The sequence below is a fragment of the Schistocerca cancellata genome, chromosome 10 (assembly GCF_023864275.1).
Source record: "Schistocerca cancellata isolate TAMUIC-IGC-003103 chromosome 10, iqSchCanc2.1, whole genome shotgun sequence".
Taxonomy (NCBI): domain Eukaryota; kingdom Metazoa; phylum Arthropoda; class Insecta; order Orthoptera; family Acrididae; genus Schistocerca; species Schistocerca cancellata.
Genome location: NC_064635.1, coordinates 17,872,850 through 17,897,240, shown reverse-complemented (window position 1 = coordinate 17,897,240; position 24,391 = coordinate 17,872,850). Strand labels below are relative to the sequence as shown.

Below are 24,391 nucleotides of genomic sequence, written 5' to 3'. Positions count from 1 at the left end.
TCTGCGCCCCTATTTTCGCGAACACAGTCTTAGGAGAGACATCCTTAAGGATGTTTGGTACCCGTATTGATACCTTTGCGGTCTTATGAAGTTCCACTGCCGTCTTGACCATTAGCTTCGCATCTTCCCACGGGAATATCATGGGCACCTTGTCCTTAAGCCATTCCACTGTGTGCACCCCCTCACAGACAAAAATGAGGGCACCATGATATAGATAGACCCTCCTGAAGTTGGGTCCTGGACCAGCATCCCCCCCCCCCCCCCCCCTCCCCAATCTTTTCAATGAGGGCCGTCTCTGCAGATTCCTCCTGCTATGAGGTGATGGCCTCCAGTGGATAGCCTTCCTGGATAACTGTCATCTTAAAAATCGAGACTACAGTACTGTAGGTCTTGATAGACCCTCTTGAAGTTGGGTCCTGGACCAGCGTGTCCCCCCCCCCCCCTTTCCCCCCAATCTTTTCAAAGAGGGCCATCTGTACAGATTCCTCCTGCTGCGAGGTGATGACCACCAGTGGATAGCCTTCCTGGATAACTGTCATCTTAAAACTTGAGACTGCAGTACTATAGGTCTGTTTCCCTATGCCTTGCCTCGTTTTCTTCTGGGCTCACTTATCCAGGGAGGAGGGGGTCCTAGATTCCTCCCTTATCCTCTTTCTGCCGGTCTTCAACGTTGTGGGGGTCTTTGTCTCCACTTGAACCTGAGACAGTTTTTTCGTGGGGGGGTCTTAGGTTCAAGTCCCTTTAATACCCTCCACTTGTCTTTAGGAAGCCATTCTTTCCCTTCCTTTTTCCTCTGTTCCCTGAGTGGTTCCTCCTCTGGGCTCCAGACAAGGCTTTAATCTTGATGTGGTCCAACTTCTCGGTTACAGTTCCCACTTCTGGCTCAGGTCCAGACCCTGATTCAGTAGTGAAAATGACCCTGATTTTTGGGTGTCTGAGGTCTCAGTTTGCCCCTCAGTTAGTTTTTCTTTATTTTCTTTAATCGTGTCCATATTGGTCTGATGAGATTTGGGGATCTACACGGCCCACACCACGAATTCCCCACGTGATGTAAGGCTACTTACTCAGGGAGGTCGCCCCCTATCCCTGAGGCTCCATTTGTGACACATCTTCCCATGTGCCACGCACACCTCAGCATAGATCGCATCACACCTTGGGTTGGGAAAGGGAATTGGGTAGGACTAGGAGTGGATAGGGAAGATGGGACGTTGTGGGACACTCTTAGTCTGATCCATTGGCTGAGGCCTTTCCGGCAGTAGGTCCTCTACCTTCGGCTTAGCCCTCAGCTTCACACGGATACGCAAGCCTTTCCAGCCGCACGGACAGTGCTTCGTCAAGGTGGTGTCCCCCGGAGAGGACACTACATTTAATGCACTGCGATGTAGAATTTTTTACTTTGGTGACTGTGAAGTTGTTTCTCCTTTCCTGTAACAGGTTGTAGTGGCAAATCTGCTTCAAATGTTCCAGAATCAATTTTTGCCATTTTAGATGGTCTTCCTCTTTTTGTTGCAACACGGCAGTTTGATTCCAGAATTGCAGTGACGATTCTTCGACGAAATTCGATGTGATGTAATTTACCACCATCCTCCCTATTGAACTGCCATGCATTGTGCTCAGCTATGTCAACAAATTGTGCACTTATGGGGAAGTACCATTTCATACCCTTGACAGATACTCTTTAGAGTGAAATATTTAGGTCAGCTCTTTCAGTTCCGCCCATATACTTATTGTAGTGATAAATGACTCTTGGTTGTTGAATTACTATCCCTCTTTTTTCCGGATGTGAATATTGCATTACTGGATGAGTTGGATATATAGTGTCAAAGTTTGTTGCTATTGTCACCTCACTGTTGTCATTCCATGAAGCCACTAATATATTAGCTGAACTGTCCGATCTGAAGTCAAATGTCCCTTTAGGTTTCCTTTCAAATCTTCTCCCTTCTGTAGACGACAATCTTTACCGATTCTGTTGGTTCTGATAGTACCTGCGGCTGGGACGTTTCATGGATGCAACTTGAGCAGAAGGTGAAATGAAGTAAATAAATTGTCAAAATACAGTCTATATGGTATCTCTTCCAGCCGGTCAACATAAGTCATACTACTCCATAACCAAGATCACTGTGAACATACTTTGCTTGCAGTGTGCCAGCTCCTTGGTATGGTTCAAGCCATTACTTGGCCCTCCACACCAGAACTTAAACCCATATCCTATAGGTTTGCCTCAAATAAATTGTTTCGCCCCATGCCACCCAAAATAAGGCACCATGCTTCCGTTGACTGAATGATTTTGCATATGAGGCGTATTTTCTGTGCATTTTTCATTTATCATGTGTGTAAGGGCGTGAACCTTAGCACCATCAAGTTCATCGTTGCTGCAAACGTGAATATTTGACATAATGAACTTGAAGCGGTCACTTGATATTGTATGAGAAGCTAAAATGTTGTGTACATCTATTGACATCTGCCAATACATGTCTTTCCTTGACAGAACAATGTAACCACTAAGAAACAAAATAGCTAAAAAACATTTCATTTCCTCTTCAGAGCAATCTCCAAGTCGGTTCCTCTTCACTGCACATTGGTAGGTTTATTTCACCATCATTCTCACATCATCATTGTCAAAAAATAGTTCAAAATATTCTAATGGTGACCTCAGTGAATGTTTTGCAATACTCATTTGTGGCTAGACTGGTTGTAGGTGAAAGTGTCTGTTTTACCCAGTTGTATGTACGAGACGGTTTAGTTGATTTTTTTGTTTTAGTGCAGTGTGTTTTTTGGTGTGCATAGGATACTGCAGCAGTGGATGTGGAAGGCAGAGAGTCTCTACTTGTTGAAATGTCAGTATCTGCATCGTTGGTATAGATAGAGGGAATTTCTATGTTTTTAGACATAGCCGTACTGCAAATTGCAGCTGGAGCTGTCAACTGACATGCTGAAACATTATCAATTATTGATGCTTCTACATCACCAGAATCTTCATCTGTCTGATCATCTGTAGTGTTCGTGAGTGGTAACAAAGCAACATCCAAACCATATTCAGGAATTTCATCATCAGTACTCTCCAGAATTTCAAGAAGTTCATCTAATGTCACCTGTTCCCTGCAAATAATTGTGCAGGAAATGTAATATTTTATTTGCTTATATTAGCGATACTTCTGATAGTATTTACTCTTACTGCTGAATTTTATTTTCATATAACTAAATAACAGCAATCCTATTCAAAAGTGTGGCTTGTAAAAAATAACTTTTGTAAATAGGATTTTTATATGAGAATTTATGACAAAGTAATATAAACCTGGGTTCTCAGTTCTGATATAAAAACAACAGAAATTAAAAACAAACCTATGTGATGTTAAACATGTTTAAGAACAGAATGAGATTTTCACTCTGCAGCAGAGTGTGTGCTGATATGAAACTTCCTGGCAGATTAAAACTGTGTGCCGGACTGAGACTCGAACTCGGGACCTTTGCCTTTCGCGGGCAAATGCTCTACCAACTGAGCTACCCAAGCACGACTCACACCCCGTCCTCACAGCTTTACTTCTGCCAGTACCTCGTCTCCTACCTTCCAAACTTTACAGAAGCTCTCCTGCTAACCTTGCAGGACTAGCACTCCTGAAAGTAAGGATATGCGGAGATATGGCTTAACCTGCAAGGTTAGCAGGAGAGCTTCTGTAAAGTTTGTAAGGTAGGAGATGAGGTACTGGCAAAAGTAAAGCTGTGAGGACGGGGTGTGAGTCGTGCTTGGGTAGCTCAGTTGGTAGAGCATTTGCCCGCGAAAGGCAAAGGTCCCGAGTTCGAGTCTCGATGCGGCACACAGTTTTAATCTGCCAGGAAGTTTCATGTTTAAGAACATATTTTATAAATTTTAGTGATTAAAACAACAACCTTTGTCGCGAAAATTTTGTATAAGCACACGTAATTACATCCCAGCGAAATGGGAATCTCAGCAAACATTGTCTCTCATTTTTGTATGCAATAAGCCAACTTACTTCTAGAAGGATGTGCTTAAATAAATGGTCATGGAAATAATAATCGGCAAGAAAATGTCTATATTACCCTTTAGTATGCTAACACAACCTTCGGAGATAATATTTGAATAGTTATATCTCTAATAAACATATGCACATAGAAGCTATACTTACCCGTCGACGAGAAGATCAGGCAGATAATCCATTTTCAGTACACCAAGTTTTCACATAAGTGTGACTTCACAATGGAAGCTAAATCATGTCTGAAGCGATGAAAACGGTCTATTGGATGAAGTATACAGGGTGAAGCGAAATTCACGCACTCGGGCTTCGCAGTGTGATTCCCACATGCCAGCGACAAGGGAAACGTCTTTCACAAAATTTCGTCCGGTGAGTACATCCAGTAGAAAAAGGACATTAAAGGGTGGCAATTTGGCAGCACCGTAACCACATGTATGGTAACTACCTCTGCTAGCTCATATTGGTTGTACTGTACAGTTGGTGCAGTGGATAGAGTTTTGGGTTAACATGTGGGAGGTCGAGGGTTCGATCCTGGGTTGAGGTATGTGTTTTTTATTTGGTAAATGTAGTCCAGGTGTTACGGTATCTGGTGTCTTAATCATCAACAGCGATTGCATCACATCCTCCAGAAAACATTTGCACTTAAGTACTACAATCATAGTAATGGAAGATTGTTCAGCTTTGAAAGAAACCCTTTCCACGTCGTGGACGTGAATTTATTCGCACCACTTCATTTCCTAGATACAAAAGCTGTTTTCTTTGTACCCTTCTCCAGTGGTCCCATACATTAGTACAAACTATTATTCTTGCCTCCTTGAGGTCCATTACATTTCGTTAGGGCCAGTAGCACTAGCAACATGCTTTGAAAATAATGTCCAAACTCCGTTACTATTTGTATGTGTTATCACCATGGTCTCATTAATTATGCCTTTCAACAATGAGTCTGGTAACTGCATGCTGTTCAGTACATACGTTAATGCAGCATTATTATTATTATTATTATTATTATTATTATTATTATTATTGATGGAATTGTGGAGACATCATGTGTATTACCGTTAAGGAAACAGTGTAATTCGAAACTGAACATTTAACAATTATCGGTGTCAGGATGAATCGTGCAGAACCATATCTGTCAGAGGTGTAATGCATGTTAGGTGCAACAGCATGCAGGACTGACGACATGTTTATACTGCATGCGCTGTCCAGCAGGTAGGGAGTAGTTGCGAGTGAAGTACCGCACCTGTGACAGACTCCAATGTACGAGGGCAGTTCAATAAGTAATGCAACACATTTTTTCTCTGAAACAGGGGTTGTTTTATTCAGCATTGAAATACACCAGGTTATTCCCCAATGTTTTAGCTACACAACACTATTTTTCAACGTAATCTCCATTCAATGTTACGGCCTTACGCCACCTTGAAATGAGGGCCTGTATGCCTGCACGGTACCATTCCACTGGTCGATGTCGGAGCCAACGTCTTAATGCATGAATAACTTATTCATCATCCGCGTAGTGCCTCCCACGGATTGCGTCCTTCATTGGGCCAAACATATGGAAATCCGACGGTGCGAGATCGGGGCTGTTGGGTGCATGAGGAAGAACAGTCCACTGAAGTTTTGTGAGCTCCTCTCGGGTGCGAAGACTTGTGTGAGGTCTTGCGTTGTCATGAAGAAGGAGAAGTGCGTCAGATTTTTGTGCCTACGAACACGCTGAAGTCGTTTCTTCAATTTCTGAAGAGTAGCACAATACACTTCAGAGTTGATCGTTTGACCATGGGGAAGGACATCGGACAGGATAACCCCTTCAGCGTCCCAGAAGACTGTAACCATGACATTACCTGCTGAGGGTATGGCTTTAAACTTTTTCTTGGTAGGGGAGTGGGTGTGGCGCCACTCCATTGATTGCCGTTTTGTTTCAGGTTCGAAGTGATGAACCCATGTTTCATCGCCTGTAACAATCTTTGACAAGAAATTGTCACCCTCAGCCACATGACGAGCAATCAATTCCGCACAGATGGTTCTCCTTTGCTCTTTATGGTGTTCGGTTAGACAACGAGGGACCCAGCGGGAACAAACCTTTGAATATCCCAACTGGTGAACAATTGTGACAGCACTACCAACAGAGATGTCAAGTTGAGCACTGAGTTGTTTGATGGTGATCCGTCGATCATCTCGAACGAGTGTGTTCGCATGCTCCGCCATTGCAGGAGTCACAGCTGTGCACGGCCGGCCCGCACGCGGGAGATTAGACAGTCTTGCTTGACCTTGCGGTGATGATGACACACGCTTTGCCCAACGACTCACCGTGCTTTTTTCCACTGCCAGATCATTCTGCAAGCGCCTATGAATATCTGAGATGCCCTGCTTTTCCGTCAAAAGAAACTCGATCACTGCCCGTTGTTTGCAACGCACATCCGTTACAGACGCCATTTTAACAGCTCTGTACAGCGCTGCCACCTGTCGGAAGTCAATGAAACTATACGAGACGAAGCGGGAATGTTTGAAAATATTCCACAAGAAATTTCCGGTTTTTTCAACCAAAATTGGCCGAGAAAAAAAATGTGTTGCATTACTTATTGAACTGCCCTCGTACATGCGTACACATATCGAATTTTCTCATTGTAAACCTCTAAACCAGTGTGGCAGACATATGGCATGCACAAATGGTGAGTACGTGGATATGTCTCTGTTCCTTGGTGCATCTGATAACCAGGCTGGTGTTCCAACTCGTGAATATGCCGCTAGATATCCTCGTCGACACCATCCAGATAAATGTGTGTTTCGTCATCTGGAGCTGCACCTTCGGGAGTAAGGTTCTCTTCTTCCACAATCTCGTGACGGAGGCCTTCCACAGACTCGCCGTACTCCAGCTACTGAGGTAGTTATTCTGGATGTCATACACCAAGAACCTCAGTGAAGTACAGGTAGTGTAGCAACGCAAGGTCGTTAACGTGCTGCCCTACCATGGGCTGCACTCCTATTGTTATGCTTTGATGCAACACTTGCATTCTGCAGATTGCCATCATCGGATGCCATTCTGTGAATGGTTCCAACAACTACGGGAAGCCGACGATGACTTCGTGAACACTGTAAATATGGTCGGATGAAGCAGCATTCACTCGTGAGGGTGTCTTCGATATGCACAATGCCTGCCATTGGTGTAAGCTTAACCCGCACGTCACCTACGACCGTTGCTATCGAGTTTGCTTTGGTATCAGTGCCTGGGCCGGAATATTGGGCAACAGGTGTTTGGGCCCCTACATGTTGCATGACCGGTTGACTGCACAAAAGTATCATGCATTTCTCTCAAACTATTTGCTTAATGTGGGGGAAGATGTTCCACTACGTGTTCGGCTGAGGATATGATTCCGACATGATGGTGCACCTCCACACTCTGGGATTAATGTGCGACAATATTTGGACACAACATTTCTAGAGAAATGGCTCGTATGTGGAGGTCCAATTTTACGTCTACCTCTTTCACCTGACCTAAATCCCCCTTCCTGTGGAGACACCTGAAGGAGCATGTGTACTCTACACCGCTGATGAATGTGGAAGAATTGGTAGCGCGTGTTCATGCTGCTCTTGTTACTGTGGATGCAGCTTTGCTGCGAAGGGACCAGAGCTGTGTGATCTGGCGGGTTGCACAATGTTTAGACATACAGGGAGGTCGCTTTGAGCATCTGTTGTTCTGACGACAACGTATTCTGTTGTTGAAGGTCATGCGGTCATTAGTATGGACATTATTATTGTCGCTGGTCGCTGATATGCGGCATCTAAGCGCTCGTATTACATGTAGTAGAAAATGGCAAGCAGTTGTGTTATTGCACTGAGCTATCATCTTTAGCATCTCGAAACTGACAATGTTTTTGTAGTTATTCTGTCCTATGACAGGTCATTTGTTTCAACTGTCTGTTTATTATCTGTCTAACCACATATTTCTAATGTTCAGTGTCACAAAATGTTGTAGATTTAGGATACATGTGAACTAAGAAATGGTGTATATTACAGTACGAAATGTCAGAATGAAATTAGCAAATAAGAAAAGTGCGTCCCAACCCAGAATCGAACCTCGACCTCCTATATGCTAACCCAAAACCCTTCATCTACTGCACCAACTGTACTGTAGAACTGGTATTACGTGACAGGGGTAGTTACTATACGTGTGGTTACAGTGTTGCCAGATTGCCACTCTTTAACCCTTTCAGACCCTCTGGCTACAATTGTGTACATTAACTTTTACAGTCTGTTAACTGGAAAAAAAGTATTTCTTCCCTAAGCGAACCTGAGCTATACACTTGTAAATGTTCAACCTTTTCATCACGCGCAAATGCTTCCAACTGTTGGGCATCACTATAAAAATATCAGCAAGTCAATGTAGCAGTGCGCAGCAACTCGTGACCACCAGAATACATTGTTCGCTATATTCCGGTGTATAATTGAATATTGTTGTTGTTATTTTACATGGAAATTATTGAATGATTATTTTACAATTTATTACAATAGAGAATATTTCATAATTAGTTGTTTTAGTTCTTAAAGTGAAGCAAAGTGAACAAAGGACTTTTTGGAAACAGGCACATATTTTTGTATAAATCTTGCTCCTAAAATCATTAAAAAATCTCCTAAGACCACTACCACATAAAGAAAAGTGTTTCTTCCTCCAGAAAAATTTCGGGTCTGAAAGTGTTAATGTCCTTTTTCTGCTGGTTGTATTCGTCGGACGTAATTGTGTTACATACATTTTTTTATCGCTGGCATGTGAGTGGTCGCGCTGTGAAGCCCGAGTGTGCGAATTTCACTTCACCCTGTATACTAATGCCATCTGTTGGCAAGCAGAATAACTAAATGGTATAAGCAGTTTTAAGCGTCACTAAAAAATCCTTCCAGAAGGACAACAGCTGTACCTGGGTTAAGGCAATTTCAAAGCTAGACCTATTTGTTTTCTCATCAGAAGTAAAGAAGTACATGTTTCAGCAGTTTTGGAAATTTAACTTCGAAGAGCATGACATTGTGGGTGATTTTTTAACTAAATTATTTAAAAAAATAATAACTGAAATAGGACCAGAATGATTCACTGGCTCATCATTGCCAAGCTCAACCCGCTAAGGGTAGAAAATTGAATATGGAGAGGATGTGGATCTTACACTGTAGGCATTGTTTAAGAAGAGATTATTTGAAATTCCACTCTTGAGGAAGTTAAATATGGGATGAAAGGTTTTTGAAAAATATATCGCTGTTAAGAGCAATTTTGAAGTTAGAGAGATAAAAATTGGTATTTGGTTTCTCAGCCAGAAGCAAATAAAAATGTGTCAGCATTTTTGGAAATTCGACTCCTAAGAGGTAAAATGGTGGTCAAAGTTTTTTTGAAAATATAATTAAAGAATTGTTAAAGCATTTTTAAAACTATGTCTATGAAAATTGATTTTTGACTTCTTGGTTGGAAATTAAAAAAAAAATGTTTTTCAGTGTTCTTGGAAATTCAGCCCCATAAGGGAGTGAAATAGGGGCTGAAAAGCTTAACAAAATTATTTCATTGTGAAAGCATTTTCAAAACTAAATCTATGAGAACTTGTATTTGGCTTCTCTGTTAGAAATAAAAAAAATGTGTTTCACCATTTGGAAATTCACCCCCTAATGGGATGAAATGGGGAGAAAAATTTTTACGAAAATGTCATTATATTTTTAAAAAAATTGAAGGTAAATCTGTAAAAATAGGTATTTCGCTTCTCAGTTGAGTATAAAGAAATGTGTGTTACGGGATGAATGTTTGTATGGAAATATCACCAAAAGAATACAAAAGGCATGACCAACAAAATCCTTGGACTCCAGCTGCCGGAAACACTTTTTGGTGAGCAACATGTTCGGAAAAGAACATGCTCTTATAGCCTTCTAAGTGTGAAAAGTTTAGAAAGTGTTGCAATTTCTGAACTGCATAAAAATGTGATTTAAGCAAAAGAAATTTTATGCATATCACACAGTCTACAAGGGTGAGGCAGCGGGTGCTAAGGTAGTGTACATTAGGACTGTTAGCTGCAACAGGCAGAGGACGTGTTTTGTTGGTGCTGCACATTTTAGTGATTTTAACTGAGATAAACTCATGCTGCAGTGTTCTTCTTCAGCACGTCAGTGTAGATGTGTGCACAGAAACACCTAAGTGAAAAACCCGTGCAGTATACATTGTTATTTATATATAAAAGCTGACTTTGGAATTTTTTTTTGTGTGAGACAGCGTGCACGAGATTTGTGTGATGATTTGAAGTTCTAAATTCACGTATTTTCCTCTTTATGTTGTGTCTGCATAATCTTTCATTGATTGTATCAATAGCTGTTCGTACTGTGAGACATTGTGAAATTTTGAACATTCATGAAGCTGCAATAAACAAGTACTGTTATCATCAATTGTACGCTTAAACTAATTAGTGCTCTTTTAAAAATTTTTGAGAACAGTAGGCCTGTCTTCATTCAAAACAGTTGTCGTCTAATTTCATTGTACCGTTGCATGAGAAATAGGCTATTTTTGAGAATTTTCTGACGTTTACAAAACTATATTTTTGTAATTTACCAGTACAAGTGTTTTGGATCCGTAACTTACTTCTTGAAAATCAGTGTTTGTGGTTCACAGTTCCGCCAAAGAATACATCACCCCTGAATTTCATTGTACATCAATTCAAATAAAACATGCACTTTTGAGACTTTTCAGAAGCTACCATTGTCCTTTGCATAACCTATGAGCAATTTTTAGTGTTTAGTTACTAGCAGATATTCTATCTAACATATTGTGTTACATCTAGTTTTCCTTTAAAGAGGAGTAGCCCTGTATATTATCTGCATTTATTGTCAGTTAACTCTGTTTTCGAGTTTGCAAACAACTGTAATGAACCTCAAAACATTTTAGGAAATTAGTAATTTTTACCTCAGATTTTTGTGTTGCTTTAATAGAAATCTTGTTTTGTGTATTTGCTTCAATTCTTATAAGGAATTAGCAAGTTTTTAGCTCAGTGGATTAAAAGATAATCAACAGTTTTTGAGAACATTTCTCGTGGAGAACAGCAGTTTTCTTAGTACTTTAAAATGAATGTAAACAGTCTAAACCACAAAAACTTTTATTTTGTTGTTATCGGTTTTGGTCAGTTTTTGACCATGTTAAGACCTCATATATGACGGTAGGTGATGGCAGTGAACGGAGCAAGTGTTGCGACTCCTCTAACGTCAACAGTTGACATTAGTAGAAGAGTTGTAACACTTGCTCCGTTTTGCCACCACGGCCTTCCATCGTGGTAGGAGATCTGAAGATGGATAAAAATTGACAGAACTGGTAACCACAAAATAAAAGTTTTTGTGATGTCAGTGTTCATTCTAAAAGATAATCAGCAGGCTTAATTTAAACTGCTTGTTCACTGCCTTGTAACACATTGCACCAGCCAAAATGCAGCCCCCACTGTGAATGTTGTTCTCGAACACGGGATGAGTCGGCTGATGTTTGTAAGCAGCCAGAAGTCTGTCAAACGGTTGGCAGCTGCTGCAAATCAGTGTGTCGAAAGAGTTCCCGAGAGTTGTGTACGTGTGATACCTGCACCAGAGGTACCTCAAGTACTATCCTCTCCTCTGCAGAAAGTACAGGATCTGTCATTACCAGTTCACGTGACTTCAATGGTAGATCTAGGTGTCATGTACAGGGTGCACAGGGGCCAGGGAGGGCTTGGGTGTTGTACCAGTCCCTCAGACCAACAACTTTGAGGTGCTGTCTTTCACTGAAACTGGAACTGAGTCAGTGGGACGCACTTCACATGTTTTGGGGAAACCTGTTTTGTCCAGTGTCTGTAGGAGGCAAATGCAAAAGGGTAGGGGTCTATTAATCATCTGTAGTTCAAACTTATGACAAATGATGGTATGCCTTAGGAAATGGCAGCAAGGGACAGGAAAAGACGCCAAGTGCACTCACTGTGTATGCCTGGGGGCATCATTCGACATGTTGAAGAGGATATTCCAGCACCTATTGAGGGAATAGGGTGCAACCAACTGCAGATTGTGCTGAACGTTGGAACAAATTATGCCTGTCAGCTGGGCTCTGAAATCATTCTTTGGTCATTCCAGTGACTGCAAGAAAAGGTTGAGAAGACCAGCCTTGGCGTGGAGTTTCAACAGAGCTCACAGTTTGCAGCATTGTCCCCAGAACTGATCACGGCTCTTTGGTTCTGAGTCAAGTGGAAGGACTGAACCAGAGATTTTGAAGGTTCTGTGACAATCTAGGCAGCGACTTCCTGATCTTGTCCCACAGGATTGAGAACTTTAGTTGTCCCCCTAAATGGGTCAGTCATGCACTACACATCAGAGGCTGCCACTTGGGCAGCTGACTGTGTGGGGGCGCGCGCCCGCGCGCATACAAGGGCTTTTTAGATTGGGTCACTCTCCATCCAAACCAGATAACGATAGCTGGTTAATCCAGAAATATCGGTGTAAGATCGAATGAAATGCCTCCCACAGGTGAGAATATTAAAATCCTTGTGGTAAACTGCCAAAACATTTGCAACATGTTGCCGGAGTTTGAAGTGCTAGTGAAAGTATTTGTCGCAGTTGACAAGAAAAACAAATCCACTGAGGTAGAAATTGAAGCTGCTTGTGAGTGTCTGGGCAATACTCAGTATCGGGGCTGATAATTGGATCCTTCTGTTGCCCACCAGACTAATCCCCTGATGTATCTGAAAACTTTAGAGAAACCTCAGTTTGTTTGTAAGTTCCTCAGTCAGGCTGTAATCATTGGTGGAGATGTTAATCATTCAATAATTAATTCGGAAAATTATAGTTCTGTTAATGGTGTGCGTGATAAGATATCCTGTGCATTACAAAATGTGTTCTCTGAAAACTATCTAGAACAGATAGCTAGGAACCCCACTCATGGTGGAAATATATTGGATCTAATGCCAACAAATAGATTTGACCTTTTGAGGATGTCTCCATCGAAAATGGTATCAGTGACCATAATGCAATTGTGGCAACAATGATTACCAAAATACTGGGTGGCCCAAAAAGGATGGTCGGATTTGAACTGCGTAGTACCATTGAAAGGTGAGGAGGGGGGACCACTGCCGGCCGTCTGCAAGTCGGCCATTACACCCAGTTTGCCACGAGATGGCGCAGTGGACGGTCGAGCATCGTGTTTTTGCTGTGGAACAGTTTTTCAGAAATGATGAATCGTTTATTACTGTGCAACGATTGTTTCGACAACGTTTTGGTGTAGCGCGTGATGGACCCATTCCAGATCGCAGATCCATATCACGTTGGGTGACTGCATTCCGGACAACAGGGTCTGTCAAAAGTGGTAAATCTACAGGGCGTACACGTACGGCAGTTACTCCACAGAACATTGATGATGTTAGAGCGTCAGTGCTGCAAAGCCTGCGTCGTTCCACTAGGCGTCGTGCTCAAACTTTAGGCCTCAGCCGTAGTTCGTTGCAGCGTATTTTAAGCCGTGAGTTACAGTTTCACCCATACAAAATTATGATCACGCAAAAGCTGTATGATCGTGATTTTGAGCAGCGAAGACGATTTTGTGAATCAATGCTTGACATTTTGTACTCTAATAATGATGTTGTGCTTCTTATGTCAGATGAAGCCCATTTCCATTTAGACAGCTATGTCAATAAACAAAACTGCCGGTATTGGGCAGCAGATAATCCCAGAGAATTGCACCAAAAGCCTCTTCATAGTGCTAAGGTAACAGTCTGGTGTGGAATTTCAAGATTGGGGATTGTTGGTCCTTATTTTTTTGAGGAGAACAACGCTACAGTCACAGTGAACTCGAAATGTTACGTTAACATGCTACGTAGCTTTTTGGTGCCGAAACTGCGAGAGTTACATGTAAATCGAGATCGAATTTGGTTTCAACAGGACGGGGCCACGGCCCACACAGCCAATGACTCCATGTGTGTTTTAAGGCGGATGTTCCCCCACCACATCATCTCGCGTTTTGGAGATGTCCACTGGCCCGCGAGATCACCTGACCTCTCAGCCTGTGATTTTTTTCTTTGGGGATACCTAAAGTCAAAAGTCTACGTACAGAAGCCCCGAAGCTTAATTGATCTGAAGGAGGCAATCAGTGCGGAAATTATGGCAATTCAAGAAGAAACAGTAGTGAAAGTGATGGAAAATTTCGAGGAAAGACTTGTGGAATGCATCACCGAGGAAGGACACCATCTTCCGGAAGTCATTTTCCGTACATGATTTTTTGTGGTTAGTTCTTGTAATTGGGTGCCTGGGAGCATTTAGTTACGTAATTGAATAAAATTAATTTGTAAAACTGATGGAGTTATAGTTATTTAAAATGTGACCATCCTTTTTGGGCCACCCTGTACAATGGACAACTAAAACAAGCAGAAAGATATATGTGTTCAGTAAACCAGATTTTAAAAAATCATTAGTGTCATATCTCACTGAGGAATTTGAAACTTTCACCACAGGTGAGTAGTGTCATATCTCACTGAGGAATTTGAAACTTTCACCACAGGTGAGGAGCAGATAAAGGACCTATGGTTCAACTTAATAGTTGACCATGCGTTGGATAGATATTTACCCAGTGGAGGAGCCCATAATGAGATGGCACCTCCACTGCATACAGTCACTGTAAAGAAAGTTCTAAAGAAAAGGAAATTACTGCATAATTGGTGTAAAACTAAGCACAGAGCTATAGATAGGGAGATGCTGAATGAAACATGTTTGGCTATCGAGAGAGCAATGCGTGATGCCTTTGATGTCTACCGTAGCTTAACATTGTCAAATTACAGAACGTAAAGAAATTCAGAGTGTATCTAAAGGCTACTAGTGGCACCAAAGTTAGTGTCCAGTTCCTAGATAATGAAATAAGGACTGAAATTGAGGGTAGCAGAGCAAAAGTTGAAGTGCTTAACTCTGTCTTCAAATGTTCCTTTACAAAGGAAAATCCAGGAGAATTGCCGCAATTTAATCCTTGTACCACTGAAAAGATAAATAAAATAAGTTTTGGTGTCAGTGGCGTTGAGAAACAGTTGTAAATGAACAGAGCTGCAGGGCCTGATAGAATACCTGTCAAATTCCAAACTGAATTTGCGGCTGACATAGCCCCTCTGATAAGTATAATCTATCACAGAACCCTTGACTGAAAAACCGTGCCCAGTTCTTGGAAAAAAGCACGTCACACGCGCCTTCAAGAAGGGTGGTGGAAGTGATCCGCAAAACTACTATGCAGTATCCTTGACACTGATTTCTTGTAGAATCTTAGAACGTATTCTAAGCTCAAACCTGATGAAGTATCTTGAACAGAATGACTGCCTCAGTGCCAACCGGCATGGATTTCGAGAACCCAACTCTCACTTTTTCCACATGATGTTCTGAAAGGTTTGGATCGAGGCAGTAAGGTAGATGCAGTCTTTCTTAATTTGTGAAAAGAATTTGGTTTGGTACATCTATGCTTATTGTCAAAAGTAAGATCACGTGGGTCAGCAAGTGAAATTTGTGACTGGCTTGAGCACTTTCTGGTAGGGAAGATGCAGCAAGTTACGTCAAATGGAGAGTCGTCGTCAGATGTAGAACTGACTCAGGTGTGTCCCATGGATTGATCACGTACGTTCAGTCATGGGTAAAGCAGGATGTCTACTTACGTTTATTGTTAGAAGACGGGGTAAGTCCAATCAGTCCACACTTGCTTACAAATCCCTCGTGCGGCCAGTTCTAGAATACTACTAAAGTGTGTGGTACCTGTACCAAATAGATTTAACTGGGGATATTGAACACATACCGAAAAGGGTAGCACAAATGGTCATAGGTTTATTTGACCTGTGGGAGAGTCTCGCAGAGATACTTAAGGAACTGAACATAAACTATCCCGAGAAAGTCTATTAACAGAGTTTCAAGAACTGGCTTTAAATACTGACTCTAGGAATATACTACAATCCCGTACTTATCTCTCAAATAGGGATCGGGAGGAAAAGATTGGAATAACTACTGCACACACAGAGACATTCAAACAGTCATTCTTCCAGCACTCCATATGTGAATGGAACGGGAAGAAACCCTAATAACTGGTGAAGTGGGACATACATTCTGCCATGCACCTCATGACATTTTGCAGAGTATAAATGTAGATGTATACCTACATTAAATGTGTTCTATCTTGGAAACCATTTAGAATAGGGCATATGTCCATATGAAAGTTTTTCCCCAAATGAGCGTTAATATCATACCCCTGAAAATGGTCCATTTTCCTGTGGCAGGCTGTATATGTCTTAAGTGTTTAGGAAGCCTCTTCCTATTTTTTATTCTTTGGGTATTAGTTAACATTGATTAGTGTGTGACCACAGTTGTTACAGGCTCTGTGTCCGCTCTGGGATAAGTAGTGATCTGAGCTGCGGTGGACACTGGGGGTGCAGAAGAGGAATGGGGCAGGTGGGGGGACGGTAGCAGGATAGTGCTGGGTGAAGATGCTGTAGTGCTACCTGTGGGAGCATGCCGGGATGTGGTGATAGCAAGATGCTCGTTTGCTAGATACAACATCGATAGGCTTACGCCTGAGGGGCTGCTGCGCCCAGATAAAACTCTGTGTGTGTGTGTGTGTGTGTGTGTGTGTGTGTGTGTGTGTGAGAGAGAGAGAGAGCGAGAGAGAGAGAGCGAGAGAGAGAGAGAGATATCAGCATCATCATAATATCATCATCTGACAAGGGAGTTTGTCCGAACACTAACATTCGAAGGCCTACTTTTAAATGCGCTTGTTCACCGCTCAATGCGTCCCTTATGGAGTGAGAATTATGTTACTGCATCCTGATTTTTCTGTTGTGTGATTTGGTCGGGAGTATAGTTTTACACAGAAGTGATATGGGGACAACAGTTAATGCAGACAAGTTGGTAACCTTCTATGGGACCAAGAATGCAGACTAGAAAACAGGAGAACAATATATATAAATGACCTAGTAGATAGTGTCGGAAGTTCCATGCGGCTTTTCGCGGATGATGCTGTAGTATACAGAGAAGTTGCAGCATTAGAAAATTGTAGCGAAATGCAGGAAGATGTGCAGCGGATAGGCACTTGTTGCAGGGAGTGGCAACTGACCCTTAACATAGACAAATGTAATGTATTGCGAATACATAGAAAGAAGGATCCTTTATTGTATGATTATATGATAGCGGAACAAACACTGGTAGCAGTTACTTCTGTAAAATATCTGGGAGTATGCGTGCGGAACGATTTGAAGTGGAATGATCATATAAAATTAATTGTTGGTAAGGCGGGTACCAGGTTGAGATTCATTGGGAGAGTCCTTAGAAAATGTGGTCCATCAACAAAGGAGGTGGCTTACAAAACACTCGTTCGACCTATACTTGAGTATTGCTCATCAGTGTGGGATCCGTACCAGGTCAGGTTGACGGAGGAGATAGAGAAGATCCAAAGAAGAGCGGCGCGTTTCGTCACAGGGTTATTTGGTAATCGTGATAGCGTTACGGAAATGTTTAACAAACTCAAGTGGCAGACTCTGCAAGAGAGGCGCTCTGCATCGCGGTGTAGCTTGCTCGCCAGGTTTCGAGAGGGTGCGTTTCTGGATGAGGTATCGAATATATTGCTTCCCCCTACTTATACCTCCCGAGGAGATCACTAATGTAAAATTAGAGAGATTAGAGCGCGCACAGAGGCTTTCAGACAGTCGTTCTTCCCGCGAACCATACGCGACTGGAACAGGAAAGGGAAGTAATGACAGTGGCACGTAAAGTGCCCTCCGCCACACACCGTTGGGTGGCTTGCGGAGTATAAATGTAGATGTAGATGTAGAAACTATTGAAATGCTGTGTTAGAATAGTACACTGAAGAAAAATGTATCACTAATGAAGGGGTGCTGAAATACATTGTTGAAAAGAGAAATTTGTAACACATCTTGAGTAAAAGAAGGGGACAGTTGACAGGTGACGTGTCTCCAGACTGAAGACCACAACAGCAGCACTATGTTACACCTGGATGCCTGCCATTCCCAGACAGTGTGCTAAGCTGTACACATATGCCTTTATGGATGGACCTGAAGCTTTAACTTGTCAGTTATTTGGTCCATCAGGCAGGTGGTTGGTCAGTTATTTGATGTGAAAAATACACACACACACACACACACACACACACACACACACACACACAGTGTAACTCCGAAACATTTATACTTTGGAATATAGTACGTGATAATTGATGAAACATGTAAACTTACAGTGGTCTTTTGTTGCAGGTGCTGGTCATGTCATCGCAGGTGGTCCTCAACGTGTTGCAGCATGGCTACCTTGATGCCAAAAAGTTGCAAGTAATTGTTTTCGATGAGTGTCATCGGGCTGTGAACGATCAGCCTATGAAGAAGGTAACTTTTTACATCGTGCAGTACAGGTTTTTGTGGCCGGTGTTTACATCCTTCATAACACTGGGTCTCTGTGTACTGGATTGTGGTCTAACTAGGAAACATCACCTACTTGACTTCATATTTTAAGGAGGAAAAAGCATACTTGCAAGATAACAGCCCCGGCGATCAGCCCTGATGAAAATTTGGGTTGTAATTGTGCCACACAGAGGCGAAACTGATTAACTCCATTTTTTAAATAATTTTTCTACCTTTTGGTTACAAAAACCTCACAAACATGTATATTCCAGTGGCCAAAATGTGTAACTCCATTAATTAATTCTTACTCCAGTGGGTGACATTACTTTCCTTGGCAACTGAGTATTTTTTTACAGCTTTCGGATGCATTTGAGTCTTCGTATGTAATCTAAGTATTCCATTTGACCTTAATATTGATTTTACTTGATTGTCCCATTTAATATTGCTCTTATTTTTACCCGTAAATACTTACATGTAAAGCTAAAAATGTCAAATGCATAATATGTACAAAACTTGGTTGTCACGATTTCAATAACGTCAAAAGATGTATGTATTTATGGCCAGAAACAGAAGATTCTCGGGGACACAAGAAGAAGCTACATGTCTGAAAAAGCATATAACTAACAACGCAAAAGACCATAAGCATATTCTGACGTACTCAGATTCATGGATGGGTCAGAATTGAAACATAAAAGGCGTGTACAATTATGAAGCTCTACAAATCTCTGGAGCCAAAGCAGATATTACTGACTCAAAATGTGCTTTTTGTAATACAGCCAACTGGTTGCAACAAGATTTGACTTTAATCTGTGTTTGACACCAACTATGGGTGTCTTCATTGGAAAATTCAGACAGTAACATGTAGTAAGAGACAAGAGTCTTGAGATTTACAGTTAGTCTTATGCCACCTCCAGTGCCTGTTTTCTCTTACAGTTCTTGACAGCCTATAGTGTGCTACACCATGTAGCAGTAATTTTACTGACAATTACCAATTTTATGGCAGTTCCAATGTATAATTGTTTTATGGTTTAAATATTACCTTCTTGTGTAGTATTTTATATAAGAAAGGCATGTTGCTTGTAAATCTGTTTATCTATATCTACACGTAATTGTTTGGATTTTCTCACGAAGACACCCGTAGTCGGAGTCAAAACCAGGTTAAACTAAAATCTCCTTGCAAGTGGTTGGCTGTATTATATAAATCATATTCGTGTATGGTTACTGTCTCACAGCCGCATTTAAAATTATAAGATTTAAAATATTTAATACATGGGCACAGCTATCTGCCATATGACTCCATCTTCAGTGTAATTGAATGTAAAGCGAGGAGGACACAAAACATCATCTTACCAGAAAACTAGAGTACATTTAAATTCATTGCTCTGTAGTAGGTGAAATAAATTGTAATGATTTTTGTGTACAGAGACTATTAAGATGCCACAACAAACTCCAAGAAGATAGCCGATGGTCTACCAGCAAATTGGTTTGATTTGTGATTGGTTGGATTGGAGAGCTTACTGTCATATGCTGTACTGAACAAGACTACTTTTTGTGAAGATTTTCTATTCCTATTCTATTTAAAGAAATGTGCAGCAAGTCGCCAACCTGAATTTGTCAATGTAAACCGAGATACCCTATACTTGAGCATTCGTCCCATCAGCAAGCAAAAGATGGCAGATCTCATGTCCATACTAAAGTGTGTTCCTCCTGTGAACCATGACTACTACAAGCTGCTAATGACCACTCTTGGGGAACACAGTATTAAAGTTCAGAGAAATGTGATATAATTTTTTTCTGATGATTAGCTACATTGGAAATTAAAGTGAAGTAGAAAGTGAACTCTTTTAGTGACAGCGTGACTAATTCCTGCAAAAATGCTAAGTTTTAGTGATTATCTGCATTGTGTTTTCGGCCAGAGTGACCGAGCGGTTCTAGGCGCTACAGTCTGGAACAGCGCGACCGCTGCGGTCGCAGGTTCGAATCCAGCCTCGGGCATGGATGTGTGTGCTGTCCTTAGGTTAGTTAGGTTTAAGTAGTTCTAAGTTCTAGGGGACTGATGAGCTCAGAAGTTAAGTCCCATAGTGCTCAGAGCCATTTGAACCATTTGCATTGTGTTTTCATCAGATTTCTACATCACACAAAATTGTAATTACCCTAGTAGTGTTACAATAAATAGATATTTGAGTTATGATTGAGCTGAATTTTCAATATCCATTTAACTTTGATCTCTGTTTCCTCAGTCTCTGTTGCAGTGGAATCAATCAGTTTGACACAATTCTGATAGTATGCAGTTATGACCTTCTGAACACAATTTTTAATGTGCAAGGGCATCGGTTGCCACTCGCTCCGTCCCACTGCAGCCGCTTGACACCTGAGTGTGAAGTATTGTACAGTGGATCGAGTAAGAGGTTTTTTAACTACTGTATTGACATTGGTAACATGCTTTGTTCAATGTGTCAAAGTGCGCAGTTTCTAAGCTGTAGTTAATATGGAGATCTCTTTGCTCTGAACATTTTTATGTCGCAATTCGCGAATGCCGTGTCGGTGATTGAGTCGATAAAGAAGTAGCGTAGTGCTATTTAATTATTAACATTGCTGTTGTGTGTTATTTCCTTTGCATTTTAAAGGTGGCACTGTTAAACTGAGGTACATTTTGCAGGAGATGCGCTATTCTTCAACGTAATGGATGTGCCTAAATTGTAAATTGGAAATTGTTAATTTCATTTCATAATAATTCTTTAGTTGATTAGGTTTATTCATTTTCATTTTGAGGCTTATACAGGGTGGTCAGAAACAGTATGAAAAGCTTGTAAAGGTGATGCCGGTAGGTAGTGTTTAGAAAAAAAAAATTGATGTGTTGCACTGTTTCTGAGTTAAGTAGGATCGAAGTTAGCCAGTTAGTCCATTGTGTGCACAAATCCGAGCAGCGTGCCAGAGACAGTGACGCCGAATGTGTACTTCGTTCAGTTTCCTAAAACCGAACAAGAGAGCGATACAAAAATTGGTTGTCGGATGGTGGTAAGGTTCGAACCAAACTCTAGGCAGAGCAGTCTTGTATGCTGTCACCCACACTGTGAGAACAGCTCATACTAATTGTATCTGGCATGCCGCTTGAATTTGCATATGTCGTGGCCTGATTGGCCAACTGCTATGCTAATTATCTCTGAAATGGCACAACGTTGCAAATTTTTTTCCTAGAAATCATTCCTCTTCACAACCCATCCTACAGCACCTTTACAAGCACTTCAGACTGTTTGTGACACCCCGTATATAGCTACAGGGTATTAGTACAAGACTACTGTTAAAATAATATCGAATGTGTATGTGCAAGCGGTTGGTGTAGGACATACTAAGAGTACTAATTTTCATGTAGAATGTGTTCTCAAACAAGATTTCAAAACATGATGGGTTGGTGGATATTTACACCTCCGCCTGGTGGGTGGATATTCTCACCTCCGTCTCCATGCTTTTCCCTCATCTTCGATGTCCCACAACTAGTAAGCATTTGGTTTTCACTCTGCTGTACCATACGTCACACTCCAGAATAAGGCAGCTGCAGCGTGAGTGGCAAACAGTCAGTGTGTATTGAAGTTTAAAGAATATCATAACTGTGTACTGCGAGAATTGTGCCCAAATTTCCAGTTGATGGGGCCAATACTTGCAAATGTGCTTTTTTTTTTTTTCCTACATAAAATATGAAGTAAAGATGGTGGAGATTCCTTGTAAGGTACATTTTTGTGTGTAATGTTGCATATCTTACTGTGGGAGACTCAATCTTATGATATTGGGATCTGTTTAGTTGATCCCCCAATATAAACATGATCAGCTTGCTGAAATTGCTAAACAATTCAACAGTTTCTGCATCCCAAAACATAAGTCACCAATTTTTTACACTGGTTTATTGAAGCCGACAAATATATTCGTTGTTCCCACAAAGATCTGGGGCTAGGGGGCATAAAAATGACTGATATACAATTTTTGAAAAAATTTCATGAAGATAGAGCACTTAAAACTGCCAAAAATGTTTGGTATGTGCAAGAATACAGTACAGTTCACCTTTAACCATCAATAAATAAAAAATAAACATTGTGCCAGAATTTACGCCGGCTAATCTCTTATGAACTTAAGGCTGGAAGCAGTAGAGAGCTTGCCTCTCTTTGCATGTACTTAGTAAAACATCCACCATGGCACATTACGTTTCTCTCTTTTTCACTTATTTTAAGATATCAGAAAATGAAACAGTGGCAGAGATAAAATTGCTCAAGTGTGCATATAAATGGCAATAAAGGATACATGACAAAAATAAAGATGGAGGCATTACATAAAATCGTGGAAGTGAATGGAAAGAGTTATGTTGCAGCCAGGGGAGGTGTGATATATTACACTATGAAATATAAAACTGCTAACACACACATTGACTATATTAATAAGGCCGGTATTACACTATCAATTTTCTTTGTCAAAGCTGATATGTCAAATATTTATGTTAAAGAAATTTGATGATGTAATGGGGAACTTTGTCAAATCTCGTCTGTCGTCAAATAAATAAGATCAAATCTAAGGCCTCGCCATAGATTTTATTACAGAAGTTGTTCGTCATCTGTTCACATCAATGTGAAATGTAACCGTTTTGAGCGCTGCCATCGCTACAGCTATTTGACATCTGTAGTGTTTGTAAACATGGCTTCAAAGTTGGTTTGTTCCTTTGACATTTTTTTTTTAATAATCTGGCTTCTACTAGAGTGGGGGGTGAGCAAGGGGCACAGTGTATGCTATTAATTGTGTGTTGATGGGCAGGAGGAATATGCTGCAGGTGACTTCATATTCCCAGTCACAGCTACAGCTACAGCTACACCTCTACATCTGGAAACATACATGCAGCTTTTCAGCAAGCCGGAATAGAGGATGTGGTCACACTCTATAGTAAAAAATTCTTTCTTAGCTTTCCAACCTACTTTGTGTATTTTTGAGCTCTGGTTGCCACAAGTTAAAAAGCACTTCATCTGTTTCGTACTTTTTATTAGTGTTGTAGTTGTTGGAACACTAATTCTATTAATTAAATTATTTAAAATTAAAAATAGTTCTTTTTGCCCATATAGTGTACTAAACATTTATTTATCTAAAAACAAGGATGATTTGACTTACCAAACGAAAGCGCTGGCACGTCGATAGACACACAAACAAACACAAACATACACACAAAATTCTAGCTTTCGCAACCAACGGTTGCCTCGTCAGGAAAGAGGGAAGGAGAGGGAAAGACGAAAGACGAAAGGATTTGGGTTTTAAGGGAGAGGGTAAGGAGTCATTCCAATCCCGGGAGCGGATTGGAATGACTCCTTACCCTCTCCCTTAAAACCCAGATCCTTTCGTCTTTCCCTCTTCTTCCCTCTTTCCTGACGAGGCAACCGTTGGTTGCAAAAGCTAGAATTTTGTGTGTATGTTTGTGTTTGTTTGTGTGTCTATCAACGTGCCAGCGCTTTCGTTTGGTAAGTCAAATCATCTTTGTTTTTAGATATATTTTTTCCCACGTGGAATGTTTCCTTCTATTATATAAACATTTATTTACCATCACATATTTCCCGCTTCACATGTTTTTGCAATTATTTTGGTTAATGTGGTATTCGAGCACTGTGTTATAAACTAGAGTAGCTCTCTATGTACCAACAAATCGCTGTGTCACAGTTTGCCTGTCTTCTGCACATAAAGCAGTTCTCAACAGAGTATTCTGTTTTGTAATATGAGAAGCTACTTCACTGAGCAAATACTGAAATACCTCACCCTTTCATAAGTTATGTATATATTAAGACTTGACTTCCTCCACTTGCAGCTCTTGTAACAAATTTTACCGAATGCTTTTATTATATCAATGTAATACCTTGGGCTTCATTGAACTATATTTCCTTCTTTTTCCACTGCCTTTCTTCCAAATACACACAAAATGCAGTTGTGTTTCTAGCAACTGCAGCGTATAACAAGAAGTTGTCGTCCACCATCTTGAAATTTGACAAAATGTATGAA

General features: G+C 41.0%; 1 protein-coding gene across 2 annotated transcripts in view; it reads left to right on the top strand.

The window, feature by feature from the left end:
• Positions 1-24,391, top strand: part of LOC126106471 (endoribonuclease Dicer-like) — a 292,820-nt gene that overhangs the window by 80,343 nt on the left and 188,086 nt on the right. For both annotated transcript variants that reach the window (XM_049912758.1, XM_049912757.1), the window contains one exon: positions 18,230-18,355. In XM_049912758.1, the coding sequence (XP_049768715.1) occupies positions 18,230-18,355 (126 nt within the window). The remainder of the gene's footprint in view (positions 1-18,229; positions 18,356-24,391) is intronic.